At 39.5% G+C, this 11,651-nt stretch overlaps 1 protein-coding gene across 1 annotated transcript in view; it reads right to left on the bottom strand.

The window, feature by feature from the left end:
- The window catches only part of ano3 (anoctamin 3), a 28,152-nt gene that overhangs the window by 7,787 nt on the left and 8,714 nt on the right, over positions 1 to 11,651 (bottom strand). Inside the window, exons 11-21 of the mRNA XM_010794172.1 lie at positions 10,859 to 10,989; positions 10,582 to 10,737; positions 10,395 to 10,495; positions 10,240 to 10,284; positions 7,114 to 7,248; positions 6,460 to 6,566; positions 4,958 to 5,013; positions 4,738 to 4,859; positions 3,393 to 3,527; positions 2,513 to 2,609; positions 1,783 to 1,843 (exon numbers count right to left, since the gene is read on the bottom strand). Of these exons, the coding sequence (XP_010792474.1) occupies positions 1,783 to 1,843; positions 2,513 to 2,609; positions 3,393 to 3,527; positions 4,738 to 4,859; positions 4,958 to 5,013; positions 6,460 to 6,566; positions 7,114 to 7,248; positions 10,240 to 10,284; positions 10,395 to 10,495; positions 10,582 to 10,737; positions 10,859 to 10,989 (1,146 nt within the window). The remainder of the gene's footprint in view (positions 1 to 1,782; positions 1,844 to 2,512; positions 2,610 to 3,392; positions 3,528 to 4,737; positions 4,860 to 4,957; positions 5,014 to 6,459; positions 6,567 to 7,113; positions 7,249 to 10,239; positions 10,285 to 10,394; positions 10,496 to 10,581; positions 10,738 to 10,858; positions 10,990 to 11,651) is intronic.

Below are 11,651 nucleotides of genomic sequence, written 5' to 3'. Positions count from 1 at the left end.
TATACTGAGCGTATACCACGGGTAGAATTGTAAGTTACTTTTCACAACAAGTCAGTATCCCTCCGCGTCTGAGAAAAACAGTAGTGATGGGATTTATGGCTCTTTGAAGGGAGCCGGATCTTATGGCTCCGTTCCTTTCAAAGAGCCGTTCANAGCAACTTTAGAGTTTAGTTGACTATCTGTTGATCGTCAACTAATCTAGAGTTGACTATCAGTATACTTTTAGTCAGCATTCTCCACTAAGCATTTGTACTACAAATGCTTAGTGGAGAATGCTGACTAAAAGTATACTGATAGTCAACTCTAGATTAGTTGACGATCAACAGATAGTCAACTAAACTCTAAAGTTGCTTATCTGTTGATCATCAACTAATGCTTAATGTAATCTTTAGTTGACATCTTGACTCTCAACAGATTATCAACAGATAGTCGACATGACCCTGTTGACTTTCAACTGACAGATTGATTTTGAGTTGTTGATTGTCAATTTTGAAGATGTTGAAACAATCGACAGATAGTAAGGCTGAGTATTGGTTAATACACTGTTGACATGCTACTAAATGTCAACTGATGACTTATAGAGTGTTAACTATGGACTATCAAAATAAAGTGTTACCTCATATTCTTCTTTAACCAAGTTTTTCGGCAAATTAATTACACTACAAATATGAGTGTTGGGGTGTGGACAGTGCGCCTGAAACCATAACTGTAGAAAAGATTACAAAAATAATAAATACCCTCAGGGATAGTGGAAAGACGATATTATAATATGTCCATTATTATCCTGGTATCAAAATCTCCTGTTTAAATATCACAGTTATGGTCAATACCTGCATATTGCCACAGGTATATTCCAGCTGTACACAGGTGCAGTTATTTGTGATACAATTAAAGTAAATGTAAAGGATTACAGTGATAAAGATAAATGTAGGTAACACAAAGTAATTGTGGCGTTTAAAAGCAGCAAAAAGCGAATCCTCAGTGAGAACAACTTAAACTGCTGTTAAAGATGTTGAAGTGTAACATAGCTTGACCTCCTTGTGTGTGAAGAGAGAGAGAGAAGAAACGTTCTCAGATGCCGACATTCGGTCCCTTAGGCCAACACATTTTTCATATCTCTCTCTACCACATACTCACACAGACAGCAGAGCTAGTGCACTCACTGAGTGGTGCGGTACAGTCTTATTTTGGCCCACATTGCCAAAAGCCTCCATGCAGGGTTAAGAGCCGCGGACCCCCCCGGCTTTCAGTTAGCCCAGACACAAACACAAGTGTGTCCTCTTGTTAAAGGTGATTATTTACCACGCTGTCAGGAAGATGGATGTGGGCCAGACGCTGCTCATACTCTACATCACCAGGTTATTATAGCTGTGGGAAACATTGCTGCAATATACTGCTATCAGTGCACAATCCCACAACTCTGTCAGCCGAACGATACCGACTCCCCCTGGAGAAATGTTTAATTATCCGACTAATTACATCAGGATGGCACTGGGAGTTTGCACAGACGTTCCATCAGAGAAAACCTGTCCACAATTTATTCACTGACAAATGATGAGCAGAGGGAAGATTCTGTATTTGCATTGCAGAGGGTTTTACTTGAATATTGAAATCTCAGCTCATCGCATTTGAAGGAGTTGAGTGGAGAGTAGAAGCATGAGCTCGGGCACACTGTGGTAAAAATATATTTGAATTCTAAAAGGGCCAAGCATAGAGTTGATGTCAGACAACAAGTGCTCACAAAGTCAGGAAAAAAAAGGACAAAAGAAAGCCTCGACCTACCCCAAATAGCCATGAAGATGGCAAAGAACACAGTGCCGCCATTATCAAACAGATGGGTCACCTAGAAACACAAGCACAGGAAGAGCTGCTCTGAAAAAGTGCTTTTGGAAATGGTGGACTAACAGATGAAACAGAAATGTGACTTTGAACATTTTCCAATTTCAGCAGCCTCAAATACATGTCAGAACTTTGTGATGATCAACATCGTGCTGCAGAAGGGCTCTCATGAGAAATTTGAAGGAAAGATTTTGACATTTAGGGGAAATAAGTTTTCTTGCCGAGTTAGATTTAGACTTGAAAAAGATTGATACCAGTCTCAAATGAGTAAGGTAAATATGAAGGCAGATCCTGCAGCTTAGCTTAGGGTAAATACACTGACAACAGGTTACAAGAGGCAGCTTCAAACAGACATACATGAAAGTAGTGTTGATCTTCTTGGTTAACAGTTATAAATATAATAATACAAAAATAAATAATTGAGTGTATTTCCAAAAATGTCTAACTGAACCTTTAAAATATAGATTTTGTTTCAAAATCTGAATTAAATACTTAAACAGAAGATACAATCCCTTTAGAGCTCCAGGCTTTCTTTGATAATGAAATACTCTAGAACGTTTTAAAGTAGAGTTAGCTTATGGGGTGGCGTTTTAGTCCTAAACATGTTTGTAACACGTTTGTAAGGTGCTAGACGCGGATGAATCTTGCACACAAAAATGTTGTGAGTACTGACCTTGGCGTACACACAGCTGTCACTCAGCGTCCACGGCTCACAGGTTTCCTCACACATAGGACACATGATGGTGTTGTTGGCCTCACAGATCTCTTTACTGGAGGGACAAGGAACCACAAAATGACAGCAACAATCAGGAATGTTCACGATTCACACATTTTAATAGAGCTTTCGATCTTTAGGTATCTCACTATTCAAATTCAAATGAATCAAAGTTAAAAAGATTCACAGATTCTAAAGTACTTTTTTTATTCAGTACATAGAGGTGTTAATTTCAGGATGTCCGGTCCACTGATAATTCAAAGATTTGTTAAATGTCATATACACAGCTACAGTGTAGTTGTGTAATGAAAGACTTGGGTCACAGGTTTCTCAAACATTGCAATATAAATATATACATAACAATACAAAACTGTCCCTGGGTCTGGTGGCCTTAGGTTAAATAACCAAAGACAAAAAATAACATGTATTCGTGCTGACATTGCACAAAAAAACACCTTTGAATAAAACATAAAAGTTGTAATCTGCAAGAATAACAAATGACCCAAAAACAAAAGTGCTGCCTGTTACATAAATAAAATATGTAGGTTTAGGTTGGCTTTTTTACTCAAAACATTTCAAAAATGATTTGAACACTAATAACCCTTTATACTAATATTCATAGTGATGCTTCATCCAATCACACAATAATGCCTGACACACTTTAGACTTGGTGTTTAAGATAACTGTCCATCAGCAGCAACATCCTGGTTCTTTTGTAAAAAAACATTTCCAAAAATCGATTCAGAATCTTGAAAGATAAGAACGTGGATTCTTACACAAATTGATTTTTCCCCAAAAAAATACAATCATATATTGTAGGCAGGCTGTGTGTACTGACCTGACTTGGCTGGAGTCCATCGTGAAGAGACCATAGAGGAAGACAAAAACACCGACCAGGGCGGCGGGGATCAACATACCGGTGTACCAGCCCAACCACGCAAAGTACAGACCGATTTTCTCACCAAAGTAACGCCTGCGAGAGAGACAGAGAGACAGCGAGACAGCGAGGTCAGAATTCACCAACAAACTGAGTTAATTAAAGCTGGCGGTGTTTACTTGAAGTGAAGTTGAGTGTGTCGTTAGTGCACTGTGGGCTGACTGTGGTGTTCTAACGGATGGAGAGGCTGCTGGGCTGGAAGTATAATGCTGTGGTGGGAAATAATTCAGTAACTGTGTCTTCTTCCTAAACCACAGCAGTCACGGTGCCCTTGAGCAAGACACGTATTTCACAAATGCTCCAGTAAATCAGCTCAGTATCAGGCAACTCCTAAATCTGTATGCATCACTCTATTAACAATGAGGAAGTCACTCACTTGAGTTTATATGCACACTAGTTTCAGGATAATGAAGTTACAAAGGTGGGAGATAAAGATCTTCTATCACAGCATCAATTTATAACTTTATAAAACAATGTTTAATTGAGTAACCATTTAAAGATGCATTAACAAGATTAGTGAACACAGCATGACATACAGTATCATCACCCATTTAGGTTGATACGCAGAAGGTGTTTCTTATATGCACACCCAGGGGATATGTTGCCACAATAAAACCGTTTTTAAAAATCTCTCACACCAAAACAGTTAATCTCTAGTAGTGGTTGACAAATGTTTAAAATGTCAGGAGGAAATGAGCCTGTCCAAAAGGTAAAAATAATCTGCCTACAATAAGAAATCTACATGAAAATGTGTAATTTAATAAATATCGTGCTCTCCCCTGTTTCCAGCCTTAATGCAAAGCTAAATTAATAATCTCCTGGATCCAGATCTGTACTTCACACAAAAGAGTGTTATCAATCTTTTCATCTAACTCTTGGCGAGAGTGTGAAGTGAATAAGCGCATATTTCATAATGTCAAACTGTGCTAAAACACAGCAGTGCCAAGGCTGCTTTAAACTTAAGTGAAGTCAAACTTCCACAACTTCTCAACCCGTAAACTAGCTCCATGAGTTCAGAAATATCCGACATACTGAAACATTAGGGAGGGAAAAAGCCAGTTCAGAAAGCCGACTGTGATCAAATACCTCAATATCTTTATCATCAGGGAGATAAACAACTGGGTTACAACATGTTCTATTTAAACATCTTATCCTAGAGAGGATCAAAGACAGAACAAGGCTTATAACCAGGACACTGCAGCATGTGTACGTCTTCAGAAAGAGCTCCTGAAGCTGTGTTGGTTACCTGATGAGATCCAGAGGCTGGTATTTGTACCACATCCCCCAGCGGGCCCAGCGCTCGTACAGAAGATGCCGGTGGTTCTGGGCACCGTGCGTCTTAATTGGATGTCTGCTCTTGTAGCCGCCCTGACGAGACAAAGAGAAGAACATTATTAATTACAGGAGAAACGTTATACTTTGACAATCTGTTCATCTCTACAGCACAAAAAGAAAACCGTTCTCACCTCATGTGGAGGAAATGCAGCCTCATATGTGTTATTTCCCAACAGCCGGTTGATACCTAAAGCAGGAAAAAAGCATGTAATGTTAAGAATGCAGATATACCAGGTAGAAAAACACATACAAAATTCAAGACTGGTCACAATTACGAGAAGGGTCCAATGGGAGAATCATTTAAAGCAACTCTTCCACAGTAATAACAATTTACTGCATGATGTAACCAGCAAGCTGCATTAGCAAACACTTCAAAATAACCTGCTCTGTTTTTGCTGGACCCTAATTACTTGGTGTGAAATGACTCATCGCAATAAGCGGTATGAATTGGCTGCAGGTACTGGTGATGAAAGAAATGTGATGTAATGTTTCTCAGGACAACAGTGCACTCATTTCCATTGTTGTCCCCGGGCCTTGACTGAGACTGTAGCAGCGGGGAGGAAGCTGATCTTATTTGTCTGAGAGAAAAGTGGTCAACAGTGTTAAATTATTGATGTGAAAGAGGTTCCCGCTTTTCAAGGCCAAACTTTCCGCAGCAAAACATGTTGGCGGCAGACAGAGAGGAAAGTAGATGTGGGAGTGGACGGGCAGTTTAACAGCCGACACCAAAAGACAAAACATCCAGACAAAAACATCCAGGAGGAAAGGAGGGATCAGCCGTAAGTTGGAGGAAACCAAAAGCTTTTAATCATCTGTGAAGAAGGTAACTTCAGTGATGGCTTCGGGCCTTGCATATGTGCACATTTTTATACAATGTATACAATTTATTGATGTAGTGTTTATTGTATTTTGTTTTGAAATGTGTTCCCCTTTCCCCATGTCTGTTGCCGTTGATTGTGTGCACCTGGTGCCCTGTGCTGTCTCCTCCCCCCTCACCTGTGTCCTGTTGGGTTGATTGGGTTGTGCATTTAGGCTCTGGGGTTTTTCTGTTATGGGAAGTGTGTGTGAGATCCTGGTGGCTGCAGGCTATGCTCAGGGGAAACAACAGCAGGATTGAGGCTGTGTGTCATTGTGTTGATCATTTAATAAATGCCCCCACCGTGGGACGTGCTGCCTCTGCCTCCTTGCTTGGTCGGGCCGCTCAATTGTCAGAGTCACATCCTCCCAAAGCAATACAATAAACAAATAAATAATTCCCCCTTTAGCTTGCATTTGCTCCCTTTCAGTGGTGCCCTGATGGCTCTCTGCTAGTGACACAATAAACACAAACCCACCAGCAGGAAAACACAGCGATAAAAATGAAGACAGCATTACTGTGTCCTTTGTTCCATTTCCTCACATTGGTATTTATTATCCAATGATTATTCTACCTAACACTAAATACAATGAACCACATTTATTTCTAGAATATGTAGAGTCTTCTCAGTGAATGAAGTTTCCTAATAAGGTCATTATGATGGATACTTGTACTTTGTTATATCCATATAAATGAGCCTAGGGAACCCCCCGACACTAATGTGGCACCAGTGGAAATATTGTTCAGTACATGAAGAGCAAGAAGAGAAAGCCTTACCCATCTTTGATTTTCCGTCCTCATACTTGGTGCGTTGCAGCACGTGATGAATTATTCTGCTTCTGGTGGAATTGGAGAAGAAGGCCTCTCTACTGTTGATAGTGAAGCTGGAAAGTAACAGCACACTCCTTCAGTTATTCATCATGTAACAATATATCAATATCATCCGGTCACAGCTTCTAATGAGTGCGGAGCCAGACAATGAAGCAAAGCTCATTAAAACTCAATTTGTGGGGAAAACTTTGTTTCATTCCAGCAGCGTTTTTTAAAAGAAAAGCTGTGAAGGTTGACATGCAAAGTAAAACATTTGATATGAATCACTGGGAAATGATTAGATGGATTCATCAAAGTGAAAATGAAAGGAACAGGAAGGAATTGGGGTGAAATCCTATCGTGTCATGCACATCAGCAGCTGCATTTCAATATATTATTTATGATAGGCTTGTCTTTAGAGTTCTGACTCAAAGATATCAAATATATAAGACTGATGGTTTATACATTTCACATTCAGAGCTCAGGGGTTGAATGGATGATATGGGTGAGAGGGGAACTAGGGTTATATCAGCTTAGACTACTGATACAGACCCAGCCTTTATGTGACACCCTGATCATGTGCGTGAGTTTCTGAATGACTTGTGAACATGTCCTCCTTACTGATGCATGCGGGCTCTGCTGAAGGGAGCGGTGTAGCAGTCAGTTTCCTCCAGGTCAGGCAACGCCTCTTTGTCCAGCTTCATGGGATTTCTGGGCAGCCAGCTTTTTATCTGTCGGCATCTCAGATGAAACCTGCTGCACAGACGCACGAGAGGGAAAACAGGATTAAGGGCACAGATTAACACGAAGATTGAATTCTTTCACGTGGGACAACCTTGTTCTCTGACAAGCTCGCACCGCCTCACACCCACTGAAAACAAGTTTACACACACATGCATACGCACGCACGCACGCACAGCAGGCATCACTATGCAGATGTTATTTTTTATTTTCATATTGCTCATAAATCGTGAGCCTATGATCCAGGGGAACAGCTTGCTAAATCCAACTCAAAGGATTATTTATTTATCATGAGGCATTTCTTAAATGTGATTACAGTCATGATTTAAGAGCAGAAAATGTAAAGGCATGCATGGACTTCCTAAAATGTAGAGCTGTGTGTTAGCGGTTATCTGGTGACACAATATGGTATTATGGGGATTATGAGTCAATATATTGCAATACTGTAAGCAATAAACATTTTAATATACTGTACAATATTATTAAAGACACATCTACGTACACATATGATTACAAAGAGTTCACTTTTTGACTTAACTGATTGTATTTGCATCCATCACAGTTCCTGGCACTACTTTTCAAGCACTATGCCATGATTAATTGCATGTAAACGATTAATAAAAAATCAATACTGCTCAATATAGTATCAAAAACCCAATATATTCTTACACACCCACTAAATTAAATCTAATTAGAATGTTATTGTCACGGTCTGTCTCTGTCTACCCTCTCCAGCCATATTTCTAATTCCCTTCATAATCAATACATACAAAGCAGAGTAAGAGTCTACAGCTATGTGCAGCTCTTTGAGGCTTCACACAGTGGCACTTTGAGCTGAATGCTAACATTTCAACCTTATTATTGGTGCTGTGTGAAAAGTCAGGGGATCATAAAAGTTATAAGGATAAATCTCTGAGGGCACCTCACATCGCTGCACTAAATGTCACGGTGATCTAGCCAGAAATTGGGATGTATTACAGCCTGGACCAAAGAGGTGATCCTACCGTCAGACAAACATGAACCTCCGAGAGCTAACATGAGTTGGATGAGTATATAGAATATTACAGACTTGCTGGAGAAGTCTCTTGTCTTGTCAGGCTTTGACCTGATATGGATCAAATTAATACAAATGTGAATTTCGGGTGAAAAAACACCAAAGCCAGAAAGCGTTTTATAAATGTTCTTGTGAAAAAGACAGAAAGTAATGATATCCACCCAATGAGCTGTGACCTCCTGCACAGAGCCCATTTGTTCAGCTTCACAGGGACGCGAGCTAGAGACAGACCATTAGGAAATACATAAAGCATATTTACTACTCGGGTAAATAAGCTTTGGGAGCTTTGCCGGAGCTGTGAAGAAATCATAACGTTACTCATTGTTCACAGTGACGTAAGATGCTTCTCACACAAGGTTTGAAAGTGCTTTGTTCTCAGTTGGACAAGTGGGCGAGAAATTCCTGCGATTTTGTCTGGTCTGTGTGTGTAGGTGTGTGTGTGCTGCAAGCACGACCATTCAAACAACATATAATACTGTATCTAAAAAGGTGAAAACACAATGTTATTATTTTCAAATTAGCCATATTATCAACTCTTTAATTTTCTATCAATAATGTGTTTGTGAGGTTATTGAAACAGTATATAAAGCTTATGAAGTATCATACAACACTTAAGCAGCCATGTTTATTGCAGTTACTTTGTCCTGTGGCAGCTATTTTGTTTATTATCATCAATAATCTCAGATCAAAACCGAGCGTTAAGGTGGAAGCAGCGTGAGTCACACTGTTTGCAGTTTAATGACTAGCCATCCTTCATGACCGGTAATATCACACTTCACTAACCGTTGTCTGTTCAAAGCTTTACAAGGGCTCTTTCAAAGGTTACACATAAAAGTCTACCATCATTGGTGCGGTTCAAACATCCTTTCCATTTTATTTCATCACCTGATGGACAATGCTGAGATAAAAAAGGAACAGATATCAAATGAGAAGCCTCTGAAAATGTTGTTTAATACGGATATCGCATTAAAGTATGTGATAAGAAATGTTTCCTGTTCAAGTAGTTAGAAGGGCATGAGCAAAACTAATAAAATGTCTAGATAATATTTAAATACTGCTCTTAATTTAACCGATTTTTTTGAGGTTCTGCATTACTCATTGTAATTGAGAAACAGGTTTTAAAGGGCCATATGATGCTCATTTTCAGATTCATAATTGTGTTGATTAAGGATGTAAAAACCCCAAAAGCATAATAATAATACTCTTTAAGGGCCTTAGATGGTTTGTAGAGTTTGCAGAAATAAAATGTACATAGAGTTGTTTTAAAAAGTCATTCTTTTTTTCGCATTCAAGCAACATTGAGAGATGGAAATGTGTAATCCTTTCAGAGCATCTTGAACATTACATCAAAGCATGAGAGCGTCCCTCTAAAAACATTATGCTAATCATCCTGTGCAGCTCCATCTTTTTGATTAATAGATTACACATATTTTAGAGAAGAGCGGCGTTAACGTATTGCACTCTTCCAAACAGGATGCTCTGCTTTTTAAAAGGTTATAAAGCTTAATTAATCACATTAATCTAAACAAACAAAGGTCAACTGCACTTAACCTTGATTTTTAAACACTATTTAAACCATTTTAGTTGCTGGTCCTTATCAGTGCTGCACACAGTGTGTTACTTTCCAATTAAAACTAACTAATCCCTGACGCATAACGTGTATTTACTCAGTTTATGCAAAGGTTGATTAATCCTGGATTAATTAAAATGTACTCAATGGTTGGGTTGAAAAGGACAATAAATGTTTCACTCAAACTTTCACAGTTTAAGTTTCTCAGTGAGCTGAATGATAACTATAGTATTAAAACATTTAAACAGCATCCACAGCTCACATTACGGCTGACGCGTGGCAGCTGTGCCTCTCACGAATTTCATTAGAGGCAGTGAAGCATCCAGCTTGCTGCCCCCAGAGAGCGGCACAGAAAAATAGTCCTATTCTTAAATCTACTTACCTGCCCATGGTTTTGCTCTTCCAATCCGTGAAATAACTTTTTTTCCTTGGAGAAAGAAGAAGAAGAAGTTAGGATGAATTAGGTTACCAGCCACTCAGAAAAAAACTGACCTTTCCATAAATGAACTTGTAATCGTTTTTTCTTTCTACAGTTACCTGAAAGGCATTCGGATGTTCATCTGCTCTGCATATTTGCAGAGTGTATCCCAAGGAGCTTGGACTTTCACGAACATGATATCGTTGTTGGTCAAGGAGGGCTTTAGGATTAAAATGAAACACAGGACTTTGAGAACTGAGTTGATGAATCAAGGACACAAGTCTTCTAAAACCAAACATGTTTTACCTCCTTCTCCAGCATAAGACCCTCAGCCCGTAGATTCTTCTCAAAGGTGCACCTCTTTTCCACCTGGGGACTGGACTTCTTGTAAACCAGGATGTAGTCGACACGCTTTTTCCCATCTCGGAAAAACAGCCCAGAGGAACCAGCTGATTTCTTTCCCTGTGGTGAGAAGAGTTTTTAAGACGATGCAGCGATGTAACAAGACGGCTCAGTAGGTCAGTGACAAAATAACTACAGTGTCATTTGTGGTAATAATGGTGGATAACTGAGAGCCTGGTACCTGAACTGAGTCATTGCGGGCCTGTAGTTTAACTCGGGCTGAATGCTTCTTCAGAGGAATTGACTCGTCTGCCTTTGTTTCACATGTCGTCACCTCCGACTCTTCCACGTATTGATCGTTCCCTTCCTCTGCTGCAAACAGACACAGCGTGACGAAGGAGACAGTTATTGAACAGGTAAGGCACCACACAAAGTATCCTATCAGCAGTTACTCTTTTGTTGTTGTTAAAATCAATATTTCCCTCAATCCCGCTCCCACTTTGCAATCAGCTCTGAGCTAAATCCAAGTTATTTAATCGTGGACGCCAGCTACAAAGGCGACACCTTGAAGCTATTTAGAAGATCCATGAAGATGTTGAAAGAGGGCCAATTGTGCTTCCTTCCTTGCTAAATCTGTATGCATCCCACTGAAGTGCACAGACAAAATAAAGTTGTGTTTAACCCACACTGTGAAGCAAGACAAACAAATCAGATTGTACAAAGAAATCTTTTCCTGAAGCTCAAAGTGTTTTGAATCGTTTCAGAGAGCCTTCCTTTGCCACAAAAAGTCAGCCTTAACGACGAGTGATAACTTTTTACTAGGGATGTAACGATATATCGAATATCGCGCTAAATAAGTGTCTCAATACAATACCGTCGTGAGACTGACAAAATCGCGATTTTTATAATTTCTTTAAATAATTTTTTTTTTAAAACTTTTATTCAACCAGATGGTCCCATTGAGATCATCGATCTCTTTTTCAAGGGAGACCTGTCCAACATGGCAGCAAGTAGGTTACAACTAGGGCTGTCAA

Source organism: Notothenia coriiceps, unplaced genomic scaffold (assembly GCF_000735185.1).
Source record: "Notothenia coriiceps isolate Sejong01 unplaced genomic scaffold, NC01 NC01_scaffold00037244, whole genome shotgun sequence".
Classification (NCBI taxonomy): domain Eukaryota; kingdom Metazoa; phylum Chordata; class Actinopteri; order Perciformes; family Nototheniidae; genus Notothenia; species Notothenia coriiceps.
Note: the sequence above shows the minus strand (reverse complement) of the source record. Positions and strands in the feature narration are given on the sequence as shown.